Source organism: Gambusia affinis, linkage group LG01 (genome assembly GCF_019740435.1).
Source record: "Gambusia affinis linkage group LG01, SWU_Gaff_1.0, whole genome shotgun sequence".
Taxonomy (NCBI): domain Eukaryota; kingdom Metazoa; phylum Chordata; class Actinopteri; order Cyprinodontiformes; family Poeciliidae; genus Gambusia; species Gambusia affinis.
Window position 1 is genome coordinate 11,091,059 of NC_057868.1, and position 23,582 is coordinate 11,114,640.

A 23,582-nucleotide genomic window follows, 5' to 3' on the forward strand; every position below is an offset into this window, starting at 1 on the left:
AAATGTGTCCTGCTGCTTTGCAAAAGACTTGACTCGTCCCTGATTTCTTTGTCATTTGCATCCCAGGACCCAGACTTTTTCTAATTTGCAGCTTTGGGCTGGGTCCCTGCTCCGTTTCAGGCCAGAACATTATCGCTACTCATCTGTTATATAATATACCAGAGCTGTATTCACGCAACAACAAAAAAAAAATCTTTCTTTAAATTGGATTTTAAGAACATTTCCTGTCACAAAGATGAGATGTGTACACATTTATTGAGTGGTAATAAACAAAGATTTTCACTCTTAGAGTACCTGAAGTTAAATGCACATTCACAATGTATGTGTACTCTCAGTTTAGTTTCCAAGAGGCCTCGTGTTAAAACATGACTGGATCAGTCAAACTCAAATTTAATAAATTTAAATTACAATACTGTAGTAAATTACAACAGCACAGTCCTGGCAAATACTATTTCCCATGGCTGTACTATTCAGTAATTGTGTAAAACATAGAAAAAAAATATGTACAGTATGTGCTAGCAATTAGGTAAAATATTGTGCTGCTTTGTTGATCTAAATTACAATCCCATCCTAATTACTGTTTGTGACCTTTGTAGAAAAGCAGAACAGCAGGCCAAACAGGCAAAGGAGTGCGAGGAGAAGCAGGAGCTGGAGAGGCTACGGACCTTGGGCTACGATGAGACCAAGCTGGCCCCCTGGCAGCGGCAGATCATTCTGAAGAAAGGGGACATAGCCAAAAAGTGAACTGGACCGTTTGCCCTGCAGCGTTCTGCGCCCTCGCACACTCGGTCCAAAGTGTCTCCCTCCTCCATTCTTTAAACCCACGCCGAACAGACAGAGGTGAGGAGAGCTCGTCTCCAACCCCTCCTGAAACTCTGTTGTGTCACTCTTCGGGGCCCCGCAGTAACTGCTTCCTGTCCACACACAAGCTCTGAGACTCGGATCGGGCGAAACACAGCAGAGTGATCCTACACCTCTTTCTAAAAGTCTCATGGACACAAATGATTGTTTAGCAAGGCATTTCTGACATGCACTGACCCTCTTTTTTTTTCATTTTCTTTGCTAAGGCACTAGTTAAAGAACACTAAGTCAAAATCACAGCTGGTGTATACTTACATTTCTACAAAACTGCTAATTATTGGATGATGTGTCACGTAGGAGATTGAAGTTTTTTGGTAGATGAATCAGATGACGTATGAGGCTGTTGTTGCTATGAAATTGTCTATTTTTCAGACTGTAATCGAAAGAAAAGTAGTTCAGATATATAATTTGCAATCAATAGGCAGCCAATTAATAAGAATGAACAGTGTCCCATCGATGTTTCATCTTAGTCACAACATTTAGTGTCAAGCTCACAGATGCATTGATTGTGCTGTTGCAGGACAGTTCAGCTGTTTAAAGGCGAGGTTTTCATAGAAGATTATAAGCAGTTGATATCTTACCCATCTCAGTCGCTTCATTTTGTAGAAATCCTGATTAGCTGGTCTAGGAGAAGGTACACTATTATACTTTAAATTATCATTACGATTGGATTGGAAGGTTGTTTACCCCAAAGCTGGTGATTATTTACACACAAATGAATGACTGAAGGTAGTGTGAAGCACCCTGGGGTCCTCTGGAGAGCTTTACAATTACAGGCCATTTGCACAGGAAGCTGAGGTTGGAGGACGTGTGTTACCAATAATCTTCCTGCTGGAAATTCAACAGAAAATGTAAAGCATCTCTGGGGACAAAAAAAAAAGTAATTTTTTTAAGGAAATGCTTTGCATGTTCCACTCTCAGTTCATTTCCGACAGGAAAATCCTTGATAGCAGACCACTTCCTACCTCTGCTTTCCCATGTAAATATTCATCAGATTCCATAGAAATACCCACTCAATGCAAATAACTAGACATTGATCCCTGTGACTTCTGCTGGCAAGACATTCGTTTCTTATGACCTCTTAATAGAGCCTCAATTAAACCTGAATTATCCCTTTAATATTCTGCCAGTGTTTTGGCAGAAACTACCGCCGGTTGTTTCGTTTATATTCCGCCTCAGAGCTAACATTTTATTAATGTTCATTCGATAAGGTCATTTTCCAAAGAATCTGGAATAATAATAAGTAGTATAATTTTAAATTAACTGCTAGTAGCTCTTGCATCAGAAAAATAAAACAAAGCTCAAATTTATTATTATAATGTTTCAATGTGACCGGAATGTCAAACTACGTTGTTAAATCATGATTGTGAATTTTTTTGTGAATCGCTGCATTATAAGAATCAAACATGTTTTTTAATGTTTAATAACAAGGATACCGGAAATCTAAGATGGAAACCTTGAAAAATAAGACAAAGAGCTGCGATTCACAGGCAGCTGTCCGATCCGAACCCATCCGCTTGTTTCTTGCCTCCGTCCCACTGAGCTGCAGGATGAATCTTTGATGAACAGATCTGCTTACACGTCACAGAGGCCGCTCTGTCTTCCACAGCCGGGCTCACTAATGATGAACTACACTGCTAGCTAGGTGAGTTGATGTGCTTTAGCATTCTCAAAATTAACACTAACCAGTCGCATGCATAAGATGAGGGAGACGTCTGAAAAGTACTGTATGATTCACTTTTAGACATTCAGAGATCTTTTGTCCAGCCTGAGAACTATTTCATCATTTCTTCCTTTCCAAATTTTAAAATACTTTTTGCAATCCATAAAACATTACAACGGTGTTAATCTGTTTAAAGCAGTGGTTCCCAAAGTCTGGGTCAGGACCCCAATATGGGTCTTGAAACACCAAGTGTGTGGTCTAAGATTGTCTAAAGAACTTGTAAGTCAAACTGAAAAATAATTATTTGTTCCATTTTTTTTTACCTTAAAAGTTATAATAAAAAAATAAAGGTAAAATCTGTAGTTGTTAATGGATTAAAATAGTGTAATAGTTAAGGCTGTCTTGTAGCTACACTCATTAAATGGGTCATTAGTTATGTTTGTGCATATCAAACAGCAATACTCAATTTTGTGGGTTAGAAACTGAAAAAAAAATGGGAGACACTGGTTTAAAGGTCATTAGAAAATAAATATTTTTGAAATAGAGCACGCATCGTTGCATTTACATTTAATAACGTTCTTTTCTCTTTTTGTAATCTCATCATTACAAATAATCTCTTTAATTCATCTGGTCGGGTTTGATTGATCATTTGGAAATATTCTGACTCACTTCTCATCAGATGCCATATGATATTAAAATTTAAAATAATGTACGTCATTGCCATTTAATTTTCTATACTTATATTAATATATAAACTCTGTACATAGTGACCCTTAGATTTTATTTTATTTTATTTTTTTGTCATTTCATTTTTTCCAGATTTCATTATATTTCATGTCCCAGCCTCGCTTGGATGTAGAATGTTGGCTTCTTTTCTTGTCATAATAACTTCAGACTGATAAAAATGAGCAGAATAAACCTCAGATCATTTAAACGTAGCCTGTGTGTTTCCATTGATTTATTCCTCTGTTTGTTGAAATGTTCTTAAAATTTGTTCTGCAAATATATTTAGTTAAATTTATTGTTCTTTCAAAGAAACGGCAAGAAAAGTAAAACGCTGCAACATAATTCATCCTCTTAGAACAAAAAATATCATCCAAATGCATTTTACAACGCTGTTTCTCACATCTACACTTTCATACAAGTCTTTTGATTAAAGTATGAATAACTTTGCATATCTGATCCTAACTGTTTGTTGTACAAAAATTCTAGTTAATTCATGCAAAGGTAAGCTTTGCATGAATTAACTTTGCATTCATGCAAAGTTAGTTAGTTGCAAAATAATAATAATCAGACATGTGCCATACTGGAAACCAATTTTTGTTTAATCAGCTACAATCTTGATGGAGAATTAATGTAAAATTAAATGAAAAGTTTAGCTGCTAGATGAGGCGTAGCTTCTAAATGTAAAACTGAACATCGAATCATTTGCCAAAGAAGGCACAAAGCAAAGTTTGTGTGAATTAGAAACATGCAGTGACAAAGTAACCTTACACCAGGTTAAAAAAGATATCAGGGAATTGCATACAAAAATAAATGATCCAATATATATCGCAGAGGTATTCAAAGAGTGGACGTGTTTAAGATTATTGTTAGATTGAGTTTCTGCAGTGATGGAATGAAATCCTAAAACAATTTTTAAAAATATGAATGAAGTGTAGTACATGTTATTTAACACCAGGGGGTAACAAAGAGCCGTCTTTTTTTACTTCTCAGGTGAGAACAGCAAACAAAAAAAATAGTATTGACATTTCAGAGGTTAAAGTTAAGACACATTAACGTTATTATATTTTTGAAATGAGAAATTAGAGTAACTGGAATGAAAGTCAAATTCCACTTTTTTTTAAAAGCGTAATCCTCATTGTTTTGCCGACAAGTTGCTGGCGGGTTGTCAAAGAAGCTTCATCTAAGTTGTCGAAGTTGCTTCCTGTTGGACTTGTTATTAAGAAAAGCGTCGCTCAGCGGTAACTGATTGGCGCTCACCTGGAGTGACGTAAGCAGAAGAAGAGGAGCGAAGGAGCAGCGCGGCGGAGGAATACAGCCGCGTTTCCGCTCAATCTGACTGCTGCTCCGCCAGCAGCACCGCCGCATGACATACACTCAACCGAATAACAGCTGGAGTTTGAGGTGCACCTCTCACAGGTAAAGTCGCTCTGTTTTTAACTGCGTGTCAATCCGCATCTATTAACCAGGGGAATGTGAGGCGGACATTTTTTCCCCCTGTCACAAACTAATCCGTCTGTGTCGCGACATTGAATTTGTAAAGTAAGTACTGCACGTTCACAGGGATTTCGCATGAGGCTACTAGTTTATTTACTTTAAGGGTTAGTGCGGCATGAAAACTGCGCTCTGATCTAATTTCCAGCTGTATGGTTAAGCATAGCTGTCACAACATGTTAAGAGGTGGGTTGTCTACTTAATAATAGGTTTATGAATCAGTTCCTGGCTGAGTAGGCTGGAGACGTTTATTAGAAACTGTGTGAGTTTATTTTCTTGTAACTTTAAGACAGTGGAAGGAGACGTTTTGTGTGTGTGTGTGGGTTTTTTTATGTGAATGGGAGTGAGACATGAGTCACTGGTCAAGTCCCTTCATATGACTTCGTAACTTATTTCCACTGAAAACTTGGTCAGATTTGAAGATGTCAGAAGGTCTCTGAGAAATTTAAGTTGAAGATTAGTAATACATCTGTTGGTCCATACATTATTCCAGTGGCAATCCAGGTTTAAAATCTTACATTTCGTTTTGCTTTTCTTATTTAGATTCCCCCTAATGCTGTAGGTGCTGAAGAACTGAGGAGACCCGCAGGAGGACACCATGTCCCACAGTGAGTCAGACAACTGCACGGACAACAAGTCCCCTAAAATAGAGACCCTCTTCTCCACAGAACTTCATATATACGAGCCAGAAGATGAAGGCTACCAACCGAAAAGCCCCCCAACAATCCAGTCTGAAACAGCCACCCCACAGGAAGACGAGGTGGACAACCTGGTGGTGCCAGAGCAGGTCATTCTGAGCACAAAGTCTCCTGCAGCACAGAAGCCTGAGACCCTAAAGGTGATTCTGAGCACAGAGAGCCCTACAGCAATGAAGCTAGGTACCCACCAGCTGATTCCCAAGAGCTTAGCGGCGTCGAGCCGAACCAAGAATCGTTACCACACCACCGTGGTGACCTTCCCAGTGGGGCTGGAGAATTCAAACAGCGAAAACCCCAGCCGTCACTCAGCCCAAGGGCAAGATGTTTCCTGGGACGACTATGACAGCGATGGAAATGGGTTTGACTTCAGGAGGAACCGTAGGAACAAGTCGTATCGGGCGGCGGTGACCAGCCTGGACATTGATGCCATGACGTCCGGGACAGCGCCTAAAACCACTCTGAAACCCGTTGATGAAAACCGAGGAAGCAGTCCTGGTCCTTCTCTCAGCAATAGACGCAAGGTAGAGACAGTCAACCAGAATGTTGTGAATGAAAAAGAAAATACTTTTTTTTCCTTATTTTTGCCACCGAGAAGTTCTTGTTAAACCTTAAACTCTAGCCACAACTTAACCAACAAGTGAAACTTTTTATTTACACTGTCTGTCAGCTTACTTTTACCCTAGCAAATGGGAGTTGGAGGTACTGATCTTCCAGCAGTCTTGATATTTAAATACTTTTGCTTAGAGGAACTAAAAACTAATGTGAAATTTTATTGCGATTCGGTCCAATTCGTCAATTTAGTTTCGCTCTACTCTTCAGTCACTCTTCAGTCGTCAATAGCGTTTGCGATGATGTTGAATTTTTCACTTCTCGCTGGACCAGAGATCCAGAGTTTGTGCACAATCTGGAAAAGTCTCTAATTGAAGTATTTTCCAGATCTAGGTTAAGTACAGCAAGACGTTTTTTAGACGATGCCCGCCGTTGTCACGAGGACATGTTCCTCAAACTCATGGTGAACTTTTGTAATTCTACTTTAAAATGAATTAAAATCTAAGTATAGAAGGTTTACATAACATGTGGAAACCATATGTATTCTAGCACGGATCTCTAAAACCTGTGACAGAATAGTTCTCTTTAATTCATGACTGAAATAAAGTCTGTGCTGCTGTGTCCACTCTAGCGATCCCTGGGCAGAAAGAGGAACCAGCGTGGATCATTCAAAGATGGTATGTCCCCTCATGAGTCACTCTTGTCTGCTTTTTCTAATTCGGGTTCCCGGAATACAAATAGATTGGGAAATAACTGAAATGCGACGTTTTTCTTTGTTTTGTTTTTTTTTTCTGTGAAACTTCATTGCTCATTGCAGACTTCCCTGAACAGAAAAACGTTCACGGCAATCTGATTTCGGGTCAAGTGGCTCCCATGTCACGTCTCTGAAAAGAGCTTGAGGCAGCAGAGAGCGACAGAACTGGAAAACCCTTCCTGCCATAATAAACACTTGTTTAGTCCTGCATGGTGGATACTTGACCTTTCCCTTCAGATTCTTCTTTGCTGATTTTAGGAGTTTTAAAAGGTTGTTCATTTTCTTATATACTTATTGAGTCAGCTGCTCCAAACTAACCGAGACGTATCTCTAAAGAGCCTTCAGAACTGAATTTTATTAAGCTGGACGTGGCGTAAGTAGAAACATTAAGCTCCGTTGTCGTAATTAGCGATCCTACAACTCGTTTTTTGACTCTCGTGTCTCTGTCTTTGAAGTCCTTGAAAGCGAGGCTCTTCTTGAGACTTTATGGTTTTTCTGTTGCTGGCCGTTCCCTCCGCAGCGACGCCATGCCTGTACCAGGAGATCAGAGAGCGCGGCCTGGACTCCACCCAGCAGGACGAGCTGCTGGAGGACTTTGTTGTGGTGGAGCCTCCAGCGGAGGACCAAGGCATCGTGATGAAGAGCTATAAACAAGCTCACCTCACCTGGAGCCAGTTGCCGCAGGTGAACCTTCAGATTTGCAGAGTAAATCAAGTCGAGACTAAGAACTCTGATAAGAGCTTAGCTTAATTGCGCATTCTTCTGCTTATCGGTGTTTCATATTTTTGCAGAAATGCAAGACAGGTTTGCTTTCTGGATGTCAGACTGTTAAAAATGTATATCTTGACTCGTATTAAAAACACTTTTATCTGAAAAATCCAGACAAGCGGGCTGGGGATTCACGTCTGATTTCTGTTTATGTCTTTTAAAGGTGCAGGAATCTGGTATTTTGTCAACAATCACACCTCAGGAGAGAAAGAGGCAAGAGGTGAGATTGTGTCTAAGTATTTCCCGTACTGCCGTGTTATATTTATTTCAGATTTTTACAGACATGCATGGGTCAGTTACCAGCATCAAATCATTTTATAACGCATTGTTTTTTTTAAAAACGCAAAAAATCTTCCCTCATTCCCTCATAGATCACATGAGGTGTTTAAAGAATGTGTCAAAAATGAACAGGTTTTTTTTTTTCCCAGAAATGTGGAGCCAATAGAGAGGAAAGCATCTTTATCCATCTGTCGCTGAGCACTGGTGTTCAGCTGGCTGCAAGCTGTTTGGAATTATTTCCAGTCACAAAATAATACAGATAGTACTTGTGTGAAAATTGTTTAAAGGTTTCATCTTTGAGTTTAAAAATTTTAATTTTTAAACTGTGAGAAACAACTGGCTGTTTGAACCGGCCGACCTAAGCTGTAGATCGACTCAAAAACAAAACTCACATCGGTACCAATTGTTTGTTTTCTTTTTAAAGCGCGCAGATTTGTAAAACCTGTACTTGTGCGAAATCTCGAGCGATATTCCCCGAGTTTCAGATTAATGCTAAAGCCAAAAGTAACCGGTTTAGATCTGTTATCCTACATCTGTAGATAGTGTCTGCTGACAGCAAGTTCAAACTCATTCTCATGGTACCCAAGAAGCCCAAAGAAACAGAAGCGGGTAGCTGGCGTTCAGGAAATGTCTGAGTGAGAACTCAAAACGCAACATTAATCAGCTGAAACTGTCAATTTCAGCAACGTAAAACTTTATGTGAGTGGATTTTTCTTCTTTGTAATGTGTCCTCTCCATTAGCCCGAGATGCTAATACCAGGGTCCATATTGTGTGCTGTGCTCTTGCTGAATAAAGCCACACCCTGTCTGTGTAATGGTGCTTTTACAGCCCTCTGAACAGGAGCTTGGTTTGCTGGTCTCCTGTTTGTTTTTTTTTTTTGTTTTGTTTTTTCTTTGTTAAAGAAATGTGCTCAAAAAGGGCAACCATGCAAGTATTTCCATTTCCAAAAGTTTTGGAGCGTTTCTTTGAGGTTTGAATGTCATTTGAGACGGAGCATAAAAATGTCGTCTTTATGCCCTTTGGTCCTCTCCGAGCCACCTGACCTTTAGAAGTAGAAATGTTGACCAAGGTGTGTTATGAGCATGTGATTTGTCTCCAAACAGTCTCTGTGAACCAGCGCGCCCTGCAGCTGTCTAGCAGCAGTCTAGCAGCTAAACACCGTTTCGCCCTGAAGTAAAACATCCAAATGCAGAATATAATGTTGTCTTTTCTTTAGCCGTTGAAACAGGAAGCTGAGAAAAATGAAAGAAAACACAAAGAAAACAAAAAAAAAGAAACAATTAAGTTGAAATGAAAGATTTATTGCAATATAATTTTGGTTGCACAACACTTGATGTGTGTGTGTGGTTTGTTTTACAGGCCATTTTTGAAATTATCACCTCAGAGCACTCATACCTGCACAGCCTTGGCATCCTGGTGCGTCACTTCAAGAGCAGCGCAGCGTTGAAGAAAACGATGACGACGACAGAGCACCACCACCTCTTCTCCAACATATCCGTCATCCACACAGCTAGCCAACGGTGGGTTGGTCTTCATAGTGACTACTGTACTGCAGAAGTGCTGTAAAAGATTTACTGTTTTCTTCTTCTTTCTTTCTTTTTTTTAAATAGTTTCTTCTCACTGAAATATATCATTAAACAGATTTTAAGATCTCACAAAATAAAAACACAACAGTTACAAAATACAGTTTAGAATGATTGAATATATTTAGAGAATATAAACCTGCCTGAAACAGGTTTATGTTTGAAACCTGTTTCAAACTGAAACCTAATCAGGCCAACAAGCTTTTGTATGAACTGTTAATGAGACTCTTACACTGGAGAACTGTTTCATTCAGGCACACTGAGATGCTTTTGAGCACCAGCTGGTTTAATGTCATGCCACAGCAGTGCGGCGGGATGTTCGGAGCAGAGTTTGACTCGGTAAATCCAGAACCTTCCTTCCTTTCTGAGGCGTTCAGAAGGGGATTCTCCTGGCATGTTTGACATTATTTTCCAGCAGTGTAACCCAAGAGAACGTGACCTTGAATTCATGAACTCATGGCGGCAGACTCTCCTTAACGATTCTCTGCTAGGCTGCAGACTTTCTACCAGTTATGCCCGTAGTCGTCTGGTACCTGAAGCAGCAAAGCAGTTTGTATTAGTGTTATGCCAGATGTAACAATAAGCACACCCTCCAGAAAGTTCCACTTTTGTCTTTTTTTTAGACCCTTAAGACCTACTTCTTATTAGATTTCTTGATCCTACACCAATCAGGTCTAGATGTGGCTGATTAAATTGAACCAAAACATGTAATTTATCATAATTAATGTATGATTTAATTGAGAGAGGTGATTCTATTACTACATACACTAGGCCTACGATGGTTTGGATAGCTTCTGCTGCTTAGAAAACTGATAAATTGATTGACTGAAATATTTTTAATTTGGCAACGAGAAAAGAAATCTGAGGAATTTGTCAGGGAGCAATTACGTTGTGATGCAGAATGTTTGAAAATAAGTTGGAAGTGGCCGTCAGTTCGAAATGTTCATCAGCGTTTAGATGGCCTGATAAGAAAGTGAGAAAGAATAGACCCAGCCACTCATTCCCCATTCATTCAGTGATTTTTATGTTCTCATCTGAGGATATTGTTCCAAGATAAAAAAAGAAAAAAAAAAAAAAAAGAAGAAGCACAAAAAAATAAAAACGGTTGATTTGAAGTTTCAGGAAAAGTATTTGCCCTCAGCCTGTCTTTAGTATCCTGTAGGCTCCATTAGCGTGTTCAGACACGCTGGCCAAACTAGTTCTGCCGCTCTCAGTGGTATTCCTGAGCTTTGAAATGATAATGTTTACACTGGCATGCTTTGTTTGTTGTTTCGTACTTCAATTTGAATAAGAGTAGCAATTCAGAACATTGTTGTGAATGAGAAGAGAAATACATTTTCTCCTGTTTAAGCCCTAGAGAGTGAAGCGAAACCAAAGAACAGAAGACCTTGGAAGCATCTGTGGGGATAAATCGGAGAGACTTCCAGTTTCTGTGTGGGAAGCTGTCGAGTAGCTGGGTCCTCGGGTGGGGCTGTTTTTGTCTTGGTGTCATTTTACACGTTTTTGTTTGAAGGGACAAGACCGAGAGTTCTTTCTTTTCTCAGAAAGCCTTTTAACAGATTTGTGATTCTGTAAATCTTTTAGTCTTTATTGATGCGTCGCAACAACTGTCAAAAACTGTTGTGACCAATGTCATTCCAACCGTAGCAACAGTATTTGTCACGAGATTTAGTTGCTAGCTATTCTTTCAAACAAGTGTATGTAATATTAAAGCTTGAGTTACACCGTACATGTTGAGGTTTATAATGCACCTTGAACTCTTTTACATTTTATGCTTACCATAATTGTAAACGTCTGTGTATTTTATTTGGAATTTATGTGATTTTTAAAAAAAAAAAGTAGTGCATAGTTGTGCAAAGAAAGGAACATGGTTCCTGGTTTGCATATTTTAAAATATATCTACATCACTTTCAGGCTTATCATTGATTCTGAATTTAACATGATTATGTTTTTGATCCATGGTAGCTTCAGCTCTATCAAGACTTTCTCGTCCTCCAGCAGTTTCAGTCCCAGGATTGGCTTCATCCATCTTCTCATAAGCTCAGATCCGGGATGGTGCATTTTTGTCTGATCTGAGCACCTTCTCCACATGCTTTCTGTCTCCCCTACATGGAAGATGACCATATCCTCCTAAACTTGACTTTTGCAAGACATCATTTGCTCAACACCCAAACCACAGGTCACCTACTATCTCACGTAGGCCCTGAAATTTAGATCTAGAAGTGACCAAACCATTAGGAATAAACCTGCTGTGTCTTCTGCTCTGCTGATTTGTCAGTAGAAGAACCGAACTTCATTTTTGCCTCAACATTGACCTGCCTCTTTTACGATCTTTAGCTTCTTTAAGGATCTCGAACAGCGTCACAATGAGCAGCTGGTAATCCGGGACATCAGCGACATTGTTCAGAACCACGCAGCACACCACTTCGCTCCTTACATCGTCTACTGCTCCAACGAGACCTTTCAGCAGAGGACGCTCCAGAAGCTGCTGTGAGTGGCGGAAAAATCTCGAATAAGCCAATGACGTCATGCAGCGGCACACGAATTTGGGCTGAACTTCATTTTCGTTTTTACTTTTGTGTTTCACAGGAATAATAACTCTGCGTTCAAAGACACCCTGAAAGAAATTGAGAGGAATAGTGAATGTGGAGGCCTTCCCATGTTCTCGTTTCTGATCCTGCCCATGCAGCGCGTGACCAGACTTCCACTTCTGCTTGACGTCAGTTCGGTCTTTACTTTTTTGTCGTACGGTACAATACTCTAAAACAAGAATTACTGTGCTCTATTTTTTTTTCAATAGCAGTAGAACAAAACAAAGAATTACAAAAAAAAACAAAAGGGATAAAAATCCTAAAAAAAATTTTGTGTGTGTGTGAAGAAATGATCAACTATACATACAGTGCAATCAAAAGATTTTGGGCACATTGGCGGTGCATTTCTGTTGACAATTCTTGAGTCCTTCAATGAGCAAAACTTGTTGCGTGTTTGTGCATACACTCTTTCTGCGCTGATGAAAATTCACTCACCTCAGGATGAAAAATGCCAAGATATTTTTATTATTACTTATTTAACCAAGGTCAGGTTGTTTTGGATCATATTTCCCCCTATAATAAATGTAATTATCATTTGAAAGCTGTTTTTTGTATTTATTTATGTTACCTTGGATATCTTTTTTTTTTTTTTGGGAGGGGGGGGGGTTTTCTGTAATTTCTTTCTAATAACCCAAATTTTGAGAAAGGACATTTAATTTTTGTATTCCACTGTAACATGTAATAATATGTAATTATATGACTATGAAGCATTTTATTTATTTTCTTCTGTTTGTGTGCTTGTTCATTCTCAGACAATCTGTCAGAAAACTCCGGACCAGACTGCGGAGTACTTTGCTGCCGTTTGGGCGCTGAAGGCCATGAGCAAGGTCCGCATGCTAAACCGATTCCAAGAACCACCGTGTCCACGCAGGTTTATCCGTTTTGACAGGATCCTGATCACTGTTTGTACTACAATTGTCATGTGAACAGTTGGTCACTGAATGCAACGACGGAGCGAGGCGGATGGAGAGGACGGAGCAGATGTACACCATCCAAAAGCAGATGGACTTTGGAAAAATAAAGGTCGGACGTTCAGCCATCACTGTTTTGTGAGCCAAAACGAGCTCGATTCGGATAAATGTGTCCATCCTCGTCTTGTCCTCGCAGCCGTTTCCTCTGGTGTCGGCGTCGCGGTGGTTGAAGAAGCGCGGCGAGCTGGCCGTCTCCAGCGAAGAGCTCAGCTTATGGAGGGCGTTCACCAACAGGAGCTACTACCTGTTCCTCTTCAACGACGTGCTGATCGTCACCAAAAAGAAGTCGTGAGTGGCGGTCTTTTACAAACACAAAGCCTCTTCGAACCAGCACTCGCAATATTATTAGGATACATTTGGAAATTGTCTCACTGTGTTGTAAAAGGCTTTTCCAGCGGCCGAGGAAACACAAATCACAAAGTTTACATTAAAATCCTAAACCTTCATCTATTCCGTCTGGATTATGAGTGCCGTTCCGACAAAAAGTAGCAGAATATGTGAAGTGAGTTTGAAATTTCTTTTGCATAAAAAAATCAAATTACAGAAGTGTGACATGAATTTGATGCCCCTAATTGAAATCCTGTGGAAGCAATTCATCTAAGTAGTTTATAAAGTTGAGCTGAGTGTAATCTGGTCTCGGCATAAACACGTCTATTGTTGATAGGATAGGTTACCATTAGCGATGTGCTGCACAACTCTGCCCCTTTGTTACAAACTAAATACAAGATGAGGGAAAAGATGCTTTGGTGAGACCAAAATTGGCCAACAGGCAGAGTGCAAAACAGACTGAGCTAAATGGACATGGAGCCACAGCTTCACTTGAGTATTCTAGATCAAAACAAGCATGTTAGAATGGCCTACTTAAAGTCCAGTCAAATCCAACTGTAAATTTGTGAGAAGACAAATGCTGTCCATCCTTTCTGATTGAGCTCGAGGTTTTTGGAAAAGACAAATGGGCAAAAGTGTCTCTGTAAAAGTCCAGAGTTGGTGCATCAAACACCTGCAAGGGATGCATAAAACTGTGCAGTACAATGTCAGAAACTGCTTATAATTTAGCTTAATTATGCTGGCAAAATCAAGGGAAAGCACATTGAAGTTGAGTTTGAAGCAGGACAAGATCTGTAAAAAGCAGAATAAGCTCTTGTAAGCTCTGTGTCCCACAAAGTGTGGATTTATGAAAAATAAACTTTTTTTAATCAAAAATAGACTGTTGTCACACCAAACTACAAAAAAGTGGAACATATGGAGGTTACATTTTACAGCTGATAGTCTTTCGTGAATGTTTTGGTTGTCTTGGTCCCCTGCGGCGAGTTGATCAGTTCCAGCTGCTTCCAGGGAACATCGGGAAAGAGGAGAGTAAAGGGACAGGGAAAGGAGTGCGTGCATACCTCAGATTCTTTATTCCTGCATTCAGTTTGTCAGCTTGACTGACTTCAGCTGTCTGTTTTGAATTAGGGAGGGAGAAAACAATGTGAGCTCAGACAAAGATATTGCCCACAACACTGCAGTCATTAAAATGTCTTTAAGTCAGCTCTGTGACCTCCGTGTTCAGGAGGAAAAAATGTACAAGTCAAGGCCTTTTCGGAGAGTCAAGAAAACGTTGCTTGTGCCACGCTGCTTCCTGGCTAACGATGCTGTTTTGCAGTGAGGAGAGCTTCGTGGTGTTGGACTACGCCACTCTGGGTAACGTCCAGGTCGAGTTTGGGGAAGACGCCGATGTACGGACGTCGCCCAGCAAAAGCAACTCCAACTACCTTTCCTTTAAACTGCGGATGAGCAAGAACAGCGAGGGGAAATTAGAGCAGATCTCCCTGGTGGCTGACTCCAGGTACTGCAGCCCTTCTGATTTCTTCAACTCCTGCTGAGAACCAAACTTTGGTGGAGGGCCTTCTGAAATTAAGGCCATCTTTTTATACTAAAATGATTATCCTCAGATCTAGAGTGACTAATTCTGATAATACCAGATGAACAATTCCTTATATGTCCACTTGTATTTCTTAGAAGCCACATATTTTGTCTTTGGCTCCCTCTGTTGACAAAATAGTAGCTGCAGTTGGAGATAGTGCAACATCTGTGGTCCTTTTACGAGAAACAGACTCCATTGTTATTCCTGCGCTCTCTTTTGCCAAGGCTGGACCGGGCACGATGGATCACCGCTCTTAAAGAGCAGAAGCAAGAAGGGGTCTCCACTTGCACAGATGGTAAGACTATATGCTTTGATTACAGATGGGAATTTTAATATAAAAATATATTTCCCAAGGAATCCGTGTCAAGTTTCAGCAGATTAGTCTGTTGTTATGCAGATTATGAACCCCTTAAATCCTAAACAGATGGGTAATATGCTTTGCCTCATGGAAAGGAAAAAAAAAAAAGTAGCATTCATAGCAAAATGATTTATTCACTTCCACTTCTCCCAAGCTCTCTGCTCCAGCATTATGTTTGCTCACAGTGGTTTTGGTGTTGGTCCTTTTATTAATATGTATTAATTTTAACGGGATGCTTTTATTATGCCATTTCAACGCTGTTAATGTTTTATGGCTGTCACTGTGACACTAGAAACATTCTTCCCTACTTAAAAAAAACAAAAAACAAAAAAAAAACTTAGATATTACACTGGACTATTATGAAGGAAAAAAAATAATGTATAAATGTTTGGCTATGGTTGAAAAAAAAAACTAATAAAAAGCTTTTGTAGAGTTGCTTTTTTTAGTTTCCAAGGATTTCCCAGCTGCTCTCACTCAATACAATTTATTGACCATGGCATCACTGTGGACATCCAAAAATAAAAATACTGGACTAATTTAAACCCAAATGGTGTCAGAAAGAAACAAACCTCAACCTACTGAAAGCTTCTATTAAAAGGAGCTGATTCCCTCTGATGTGCTCTACTAATGCAGTAATTCATTCATAACAAGCTGTGACAATGTACTGAGTGCATATATATATATATATATATATATATATATATATATATATATATATATATATGTTTCATTAGTGTGGCATTACTGCATTTAAAATCCTTCTTCTTATTTACTTATCATCTAAATTAAACTATATAAATCCTGAAAGTATATCACTGTTTGCTGAAAGAATCTATAAAATACCCAAGCTTCACTTTTTCAGTTAAATTACAATAGAAATGCACCTGCTAAATTGATTTACCATCAATGAATGTGAGCCATTTATCTCACAACGGCTGACATTCCTGTTCAACGGGAATGTTTCAGGTTTGCCGCAGTATGAAGTCACCAAAACGCACATGCCTAAAGAACCAGACGAACTCGGCCTGCGACAGGCAGAGGTCGTCATCGTTCTCCGAAAGGAAGAAGGTGAGGCCGTCGCAGCTGGGCTCGGTCTTTACGTCGCCTTCCGCTTGTGATTCTTTGAAATGAACGCAGACGTTTCGATTTGCCTAGAGTGGTGCTATGGGGAGAGGATGCGGGACGGAGAGAGAGGCTGGTTTCCTGCCAACTGCGCCACGGAGATCACAGATCCCACCGCCATGGAGAGCAACGTGCAACGAATGAAGCGTTTGCGCAAGGAGACCAATGTCTGAAGCGGCTGCAGCATGCCACTGGAAAAAGACGCTGTTGAAGTCTAACACACACACACACACACTGCACTGGTGATGAGTTACACTGAGCCCTGGAAGTCCATTATCACAGACTGAGATTCTGTTCCTTACGTAGCGTAATGTGCAAACACCGACCTCACATAAGATGTTGAGGTTTGTTCCTCCATTTTTCTGACATTCCTTCAAATGGTGCCAAATGTGGTCGAGTATAAAGGAATGAAGACGAGGTCAGATCTTACAAAACGTGACACTCAAATTTAAACATTTACTTCATGCTGTAAAAAAAGGAAAATATCTGAGAATGTTCATAGCCTGTATACTTGTGAAAAATAAAGAGACTCCAAACAGCTTTCCTGGTTTCTGAAGATTTATTTGAGCTTGCATTTTGTTAAAATGTCTGAATACATAAAAAGTTATTTAAAAATGTCAAACTGACCAGATATCAAATTTCATTTTTTTTTTTTTTTCATCTTTAAAAACCATTTGGTGTAAAAACTTAGGACAGATTTAGAAAAACATTTGTTGTTTCCCCAAAATGTTTTGTAGCTGTCACATAAAAATAATGGGAAAAGAAAACACAAGTCTGCATAGATTCTGCAGGCAATCAGTGGTAATCTGGTCAAATGCATGGTGCAAGCTTGTGACGGTCTTAGAGTCAAATCTTTATTGCTCAGATCTTGGTTGATGTTTCTTCTTGTTGACAAACGAAAAACTGTAAAATAAACAAAAAAACAAGAACAGGAGGCAGAAACTGAGTCCAACAAGGGCTGCACAAACATTCAACATGGTTCACAAATGTTTCAAGCAGAGAAAAAAAATAATAAAAAACTCACCCGGACGATGGTACAAGATGGTAGGTGCCGGTGTGCAGGTTGTTTCCTACTCAGCCCCACCCTGCTGGGCCTCGGGAGCGGACGTTTTCTCTGCAGATGGGTCACCTCCTGTCTTGGCCTCTTTGTTTTCCTGGCCGGGTTTGCCACCGGTCTGTTGGCGTCTGCGGCGGTAGTTGTAGTTACGGCGGTAGCGCCGCTGGCGGGGCTGTTGATTCTGGCCTCCTTCGCCGCCCTGATTCTCCTTGTCCTCCTCGCTGTCCCGCACCGGTCTGGGACGGGGGGGACCCCTAGGATGCGCAAGACAAAGTTAGAAGTAGAAAAAAAAACAAGAAAAAAAAAAAAAAAAACACAGTTACAAGGACAGCATGCAGTTCTACAGACATGCACAACACCCAGCAAGCAATTTCTGATGACATGCGTCGTTTACTGGCAGCTTATGTGAGATTCTTTAATGTCATTTTTTTTTTTTTTTGTTAGTGCAATCAAACTTAAGACCAGCACATGCAAAGCGTTTCAATCCTGCCACCGTTATCCTCTGCCAATAAAGCCCACATGCAAACCTTGGTCTGAACCTTGGTCGGAAGCCTCTGTAGTAGTTCTGCCTCACTGGTTTGTTGCCCTGGTCTGGACCTCCCTGGCCTTCGTCACCCTCACCTCCCTAAGGGGCACAAAGAAGAAACCAAAACAAAACAAAACAAAAAAATCCTTCAGAACTTTCAGAGGAGAGCATGGTGACTTTGTAATGAAAATGGGGAACTTTGTGTCATATCGATTTTGCGGAAATGTGGGGCCTATTTGAGAGCATCCAAGACCCCCGATACACCAAGATTTGTTGATCACAACCACGTGATTGTTAGAGAGGAGAGGGTGGAACAAAAATCAGGAGTTCAGACTTAAGTTATTGATCAACTGGGTGCCTGCTTCAGGAGAGTAGCCCTCTGGCGGCGTACCTCAGTCATCTCTCCGCGTGGTGCGTTGGTGTACGGGGGCCGACGGCCGTAGCGTCTACGTACAAAGTATGGCGGGTAGCGCCGTCTGCCAGGGTAACCTGGTCTGCGCTGCTGTTGCTGCGAGTCTCCTTCGGGGGCGTTCTCTCCCCCCTCTCTGCTCTTGTCGCGTCCTCCGCTGCTGGGCTCGCCTTCGTCGCTCTGGTAGTTCTCTGGGTAGTCTCCGCCGCGGGGAGGGCCCCTCCTTCGTGGATAGCGCCGATAGCGGTTCCGGTCTGCAGCGTACTTGCTTCCCTGGACTGCGACACCTCCTGGGCCAGTGACGTTAGCTGCCTCTGCTCCCTGGATTCATTGGGACACATTTTCTCAGTGATGTGATGCTTTTTTTTTTTTTTTGTCTAGAAGCAAAGGTATCAACTCTACATTTTATAGAAAAATAAATAAATCAAAGAAAAAAAGTTACCTTCTCTCCCTCGACTACGTCAAATTCCACAGTTTCTCCATCTCCCACACTGCGGAGATATTTCCTTGGGTTGTTCTTCTTAATGGCCGTCTAAAAAAATAGAGCTTGAATGAGAACTTTGTGTAACTGTGAATATATATGTATATATCTATATTTTTTAAGGCAGAAATAAAGAAGCTAAAACATACCTGGTGTACAAAGACATCCTCCTTTGTATCATTCCTAAACAAAAACAACATAGAAGTTAGTGTCCTGTTGAGCCACACAATGCAATGTCTCTGTAAACGGACTTGAACTAAGCCAACAAGGATTAATGTAGTACTGTAGGTGGCGACAGTATGGACACAAGCAGAAAACATAATCTGGTCAGCTCTGTGAGCAAAGCAAAACTCTAATAGGATTGAGAACAATCTTTCAGCCACTCGTACGCATTATACTAGAAATCTCTTGGAAGAACGGGTGGGTGGGTGCGGGCGGCTCTCGCTTACCTATTGATGAAACCATATCCATTCCTGACGTTGAACCATTTGACGGTACCCAAGACTTTTGTTGCTGCGAGGAAATTAAAACAATCTAGATTATTAAGACAGCCTGAGCTTCTTGTGGCACAGAGTTAAAATACATCTGCTACTTATTGAGTCCAATTAAAACATTTTGATAACAGGTGACTGACTTTATGAACAAACCTAGCCAAGGCCACGCATTATGCGAACGTTATATTTAACTCCCAACTGCCATTCTTATTATAGACCTGGACGCTTGGGAATACCCGGCACCAGCTGCTCTTGGTGTGAGGCATCAGCCAAAGTTTGTAGAGGGAGAACCCAACATGTGTTCATTTAAAGATGTAATGTTATACACACCTTAGTTATGGGCTGTTTAGTGAAGCATTTCAGTGACAAAGTAATACTAATAGCCATGATGGCCAAGTGTTGACCAGTGTTACACAAGAGCAGCCCCATTTCAAGAAGCAGGATATCTACTTTCACTTCTCTCCCCCCACCCCCCACAGTTAACATTTTATAAACCCAGATCTTTACCACTAAAATAGGCTTTTAAGAATCATTTCTTAAAATGATTTTCTATCAAAAATAGATCTTCCACTTCCCCTACCAGCTACTTATAAAAATAAGACTGGATAATTCGCCTTCAAATGTGCTTACTTTCAATGTATGGGCTAAGGAGGACCATATATGGAACACTTATTTGTGTGTATAATGGTGTCTAAAAAAATATATTCAAAATAGCCACGGAGATTTTTCTATTAAGTCAAGTATAAAAATCGTATATCTCCCTAAACATTGTTTTGGGTTTAAAAGTATTGTTAGGGTGCCTATATTAAAAGAGTGTGCGCTTTTATTTATTTTTGCTCTGGTCCATATGAAAATGACCAAATCTTTGCATATACTTTACATTTCCTTCAGTCTAGTCGCGTTCACGCGCACATTATTGTTTAATTTTTTTTAGTCTGCCGTCACCGAGCTAACGTACCCTTCTTGTTTAACCTGATCTAAACACAACCCAGGATCTGAGTGGTCACACGTGGTAGAACCGTACCCGGATGTGTTAGCATAGCAATGTAGCTGAGAGAGGCTTTGAACCATGTGGCTGGAGTTGAGCCAGCAAACAGAAACTAACATAACAAGCAAGGCTACTTATATTTGGGCCGACTTTTTATTTAACACGTAATAAAAGCGACTCGATATTTTACGCTAGTTTGAACGAAAACACCACCAAATGGCGAAATAAGTGGAAACCCACGGCGGACATTTTTTGGGGGTGGCCTTTAAAGCCTTGAAGGTAGCTGCTATTAGCCGGCTAGGCTAGGGATAGCATTATTAGCTCGGGTGATGAAGTATGTAGGCCAGACTGATAACCCAGAAAATCGACCTAAAATGACATGACCGTTGACATATATATTCGTATGCGTTAGTAAACTGCTGTTAAGCTAGCATTCTGACCAGTTGGAAGAGACTAATTTTTGTGTCATGAATATTTTGGATAAAATAATTCAAAGTGAAACCAGCAGGCTGTTTTCGAGTGAACAAAGGGATGGTTAAGCAGCTAACATTACTAGCCTATGTAGTTGATATAAAATAAAAAACACAGGTTGGCAAATTTACTCGTAATTATCTGCAACCGTTAAACTTCAACCTCCGGACGGTTAACGCACAGAACCTAACGTCTGCAAACCGTGTTTCCGTTTCTATATAAGCACGTTGGGTTTGATAACGGCTGCAAACGTTTCCTAACGACTGTCCATGTGACGGCCGACTGGATGGATGAGTCTATCGAGCGGATATCTGACGCAGGGAGGCCGACGAATGTACGGCTGAGATCCTCACACTAAAGGAATGAGCTCTCGGACAACTGACAGTCCTCAGAAAAATGTTGCAACAGATATGTCAAACGGCTAATTTCAGAACTCAGAAAAGATATTCATAAAAAATAAAGCTACAGCAAAGTAATTCTAAATCTCCCGACACTAACGCTTAGGTACTACACACGAAAAATATTTGACATCGCTGAAGAGAAAATACAAAGGCTAATATAATGCCAACATTCTAAATAAAACAGAAAAAGTAGAAAACAGAGGTTATGTTCGTTAAATTTCTGTCCATTTTGTTCAGAACCGAGGAACTTAACGTTTATGTCCCATTAACGTTACATTTAACGGCAGTCTGTAGTGGTGACAGTGGGGATCGCCCTACTGTAACAGAATCCACGTTAGCAGCGTAGTTAGCTCAACTAGCTATGGCAGCCTTACCGATGACCTTCTTATCCCCCGCTGAAGCTGCGGCTGCCGGACTGGATGGGCTCTCCGCATCCGCAGCAGGCTGCGGAGGTTGTTGTTGTGTCTCGGCCTCGCTGCTCATGCTTACTACTCGTTGGTAATGGCTTCAGCCGGCGGCGGCTCTCTGCTATTTTTCCCGGTGCTAGATGGTAACCTGGGCCGGCGGTGGTGGGGGCTTACTGCCTTCGGGCTCTCAGCTTTCCTCTTTCCGCTCCCGTTGCCGATCGAACTGGGCAGAACGTGTAGATGTGCCGGGGAATGTTCACCGTGGAAGTCCCGCCCAACTCTTCCTCTGATTGGCTGGAATGTGTGACGACTAACATAAGGTGTTTTTAATTGGCTAGTACAAGTGTCATGAAAGAGTTTCCTAAAATGAGATTGTACCTGAAAATTTTCAACAATCCCAACGTATACAAATCAGGTAAGGATGGCAAAAAGGAAGTGTCTGTCAGGTAGTTTTGGAGGGTAGTTTATACGTGGTACAATAACTGCCCAAACTCTTAAACCCTTGGGATTAAGTGAAGCTACTAACCACATTTGGAAACAGTACCAAACCAGACATTGCATGCACAAGTAAGAGAGAAAACAATCTGCATGAAAGATTTTAAAGTCCCTTTAATTAGTGCCAGGACTTACCATCTTATAAACAGCCCTTAAAATTAACAGCTATGCAGCGTTATGAAGCATCTAACCACAATACAGCCAAATCACTGAAATTCAGTATACACAAACTATCAGATATATCACAATCCTTGAAGTTTACATTTTGTCACATCACCAGAAACATAAATGTATTTGACAAGGATTTTATGTGGTAGACTGACACAAATTGTTAGCAGGAGTTCTTAAATATTTCTTTCAACAACCTATTTTGTTTTTACACTCTTCTGTAAAGACCAGATTTGTAAAATGCACTATTAATTATTGTTCTGGGGACAGATTCTTCTCACACGAGCTGTGGATATCTGCAGATTGCAGCTCTTCCAGACTAACTGTGGCCTTCTTGGCCAGCCATGTAAGGTGAATGGCAACAGTTTGAGATGTTCAAAACATTGGATTTTTTTCCCCTCAGAATTCTGCTGTAGCTTCTCCACCACTTTATCCCCTAGCCTTTATAGTGTATTCCTTGGTCTTCGTGTTAATGTTTAATCTCTGATGCTCTCTTAAAATTTTTTAAACCTTAACAGGAGAAGCCATAATTAAACTCATATTTGGAGTATAATTTCAAATTAAATGACCTCTAAAGGCAATTGGTTGCAGTAGATTACATTTTGGAGCATGGGAGTAAAATGGACAGACTGCTGTGTGCAGACATCTCCAATTTCTTTCTAAAGAACTGTAGAAACTTTGCAAATTAAAGAGCTTGCCAACGTGTGCTACTTTATGTGTGGCTTTCATATAAAGTACATTGAAGTGCTTGTAACATGACAAAATGTGTAAAACTTCGAAGGGTTAGGAATACTCTTGCACGACACTGTTGCCACATTCATTCATTCATTAACAGACTGAATGAATGAAGCAATCTTGGTGTTGCTCAAGATTTTCCATCTATAAATTTAGTCTGTAGAACATATTCAGCCCAGGTAGATTTTTTTGAGTACTGCTTCAAACATGTGTTGTACTTTCTTAAATCTATTGTAGTGATGTCTTTGACACCAATGAAGTTCCTAAGAAATGGAGTACCCATCATATGAGAAAGGCATTGCAAAAGTAAATAAAAGCTGACATAACTCAGAATTGATAGAACACCACATGACTTAATTTTTCCACTCGGTATAAATGATAAAAGTCAGCCATCTTGTGCGAGTTGAGAAAACTTCCTTTTTCTCTAGCAAAGAGTGAAGAGCCAATAGTACCCGCTTACCCTCCCACCCCTTCACAAACATTGTCATGGTAATTAAAGCTCCACTGGCACCATTTACAAGCAAAGGCCGACGTGTGAAGCTCTGCTGTAAACTGCAGAGCTCCGCTCTCCCACACACAAAAATGAGCCTCCTCAGAAAGCCTCCCCATGGAGAAAACCTCCTTTCAAA

At 40.5% G+C, this 23,582-nt stretch overlaps 3 protein-coding genes across 9 annotated transcripts in view; 2 read left to right on the forward strand and 1 right to left on the reverse strand.

Annotated features, from left to right (window-relative positions):
• Positions 1 to 3,462, forward strand: part of espn (espin) — a 54,269-nt gene extending 50,807 nt beyond the window's left edge. For both annotated transcript variants that reach the window (XM_044131541.1, XM_044131548.1), the window contains exon 14: positions 597 to 3,462. In XM_044131541.1, the coding sequence (XP_043987476.1) occupies positions 597 to 744 (148 nt within the window). In that variant the 3' untranslated portion in view covers positions 745 to 3,462. The remainder of the gene's footprint in view (positions 1 to 596) is intronic.
• Positions 3,463 to 4,519: 1,057 nt separating this feature from the next.
• Positions 4,520 to 17,012, forward strand: arhgef16 (Rho guanine nucleotide exchange factor (GEF) 16). 3 transcript variants are annotated; one of them, XM_044131570.1, is made up of 15 exons: positions 4,520 to 4,666; positions 5,285 to 5,960; positions 6,620 to 6,665; positions 7,263 to 7,426; positions 7,674 to 7,730; positions 9,150 to 9,310; positions 11,711 to 11,863; positions 11,963 to 12,092; positions 12,717 to 12,791; positions 12,895 to 12,987; positions 13,072 to 13,223; positions 14,581 to 14,763; positions 15,066 to 15,136; positions 16,166 to 16,267; positions 16,355 to 17,012. In XM_044131570.1, the coding sequence occupies exons 2-15, from the start codon at positions 5,340 to 5,342 to the stop codon at positions 16,492 to 16,494; spliced, it is 2,148 nt and encodes a 715-aa protein (XP_043987505.1). In that variant the 5' UTR covers positions 4,520 to 4,666; positions 5,285 to 5,339; the 3' UTR covers positions 16,495 to 17,012. The 3 variants fall into 3 exon arrangements, with proteins under 3 accessions (XP_043987505.1, XP_043987497.1, XP_043987515.1); XM_044131562.1 differs by having other exon boundaries at positions 4,571 to 4,789; XM_044131580.1 differs by lacking the exon at positions 4,520 to 4,666 and adding an exon at positions 4,857 to 4,927.
• Positions 16,862 to 21,849, reverse strand: ybx1 (Y box binding protein 1). Of its 4 annotated transcripts, none has more exons than XM_044131596.1 (8): positions 21,523 to 21,849; positions 19,244 to 19,307; positions 18,944 to 18,977; positions 18,756 to 18,845; positions 18,296 to 18,634; positions 17,906 to 18,003; positions 17,346 to 17,632; positions 16,862 to 17,224 (listed from the first exon to the last, which is right to left on the reverse strand). In XM_044131596.1, exons 1-7 carry the CDS (start codon positions 21,629 to 21,631, stop codon positions 17,392 to 17,394), a joined length of 975 nt encoding a protein of 324 aa, XP_043987531.1. In that variant the 5' UTR covers positions 21,632 to 21,849; the 3' UTR covers positions 16,862 to 17,224; positions 17,346 to 17,391. The 4 variants fall into 4 exon arrangements, with proteins under 4 accessions (XP_043987531.1, XP_043987562.1, XP_043987553.1 ...); XM_044131627.1 differs by having other exon boundaries at positions 17,918 to 18,003; positions 18,359 to 18,634; positions 21,523 to 21,846; XM_044131618.1 differs by having other exon boundaries at positions 18,359 to 18,634; positions 21,523 to 21,846.
• Positions 21,850 to 23,582: the final 1,733 nt, after the last annotated feature.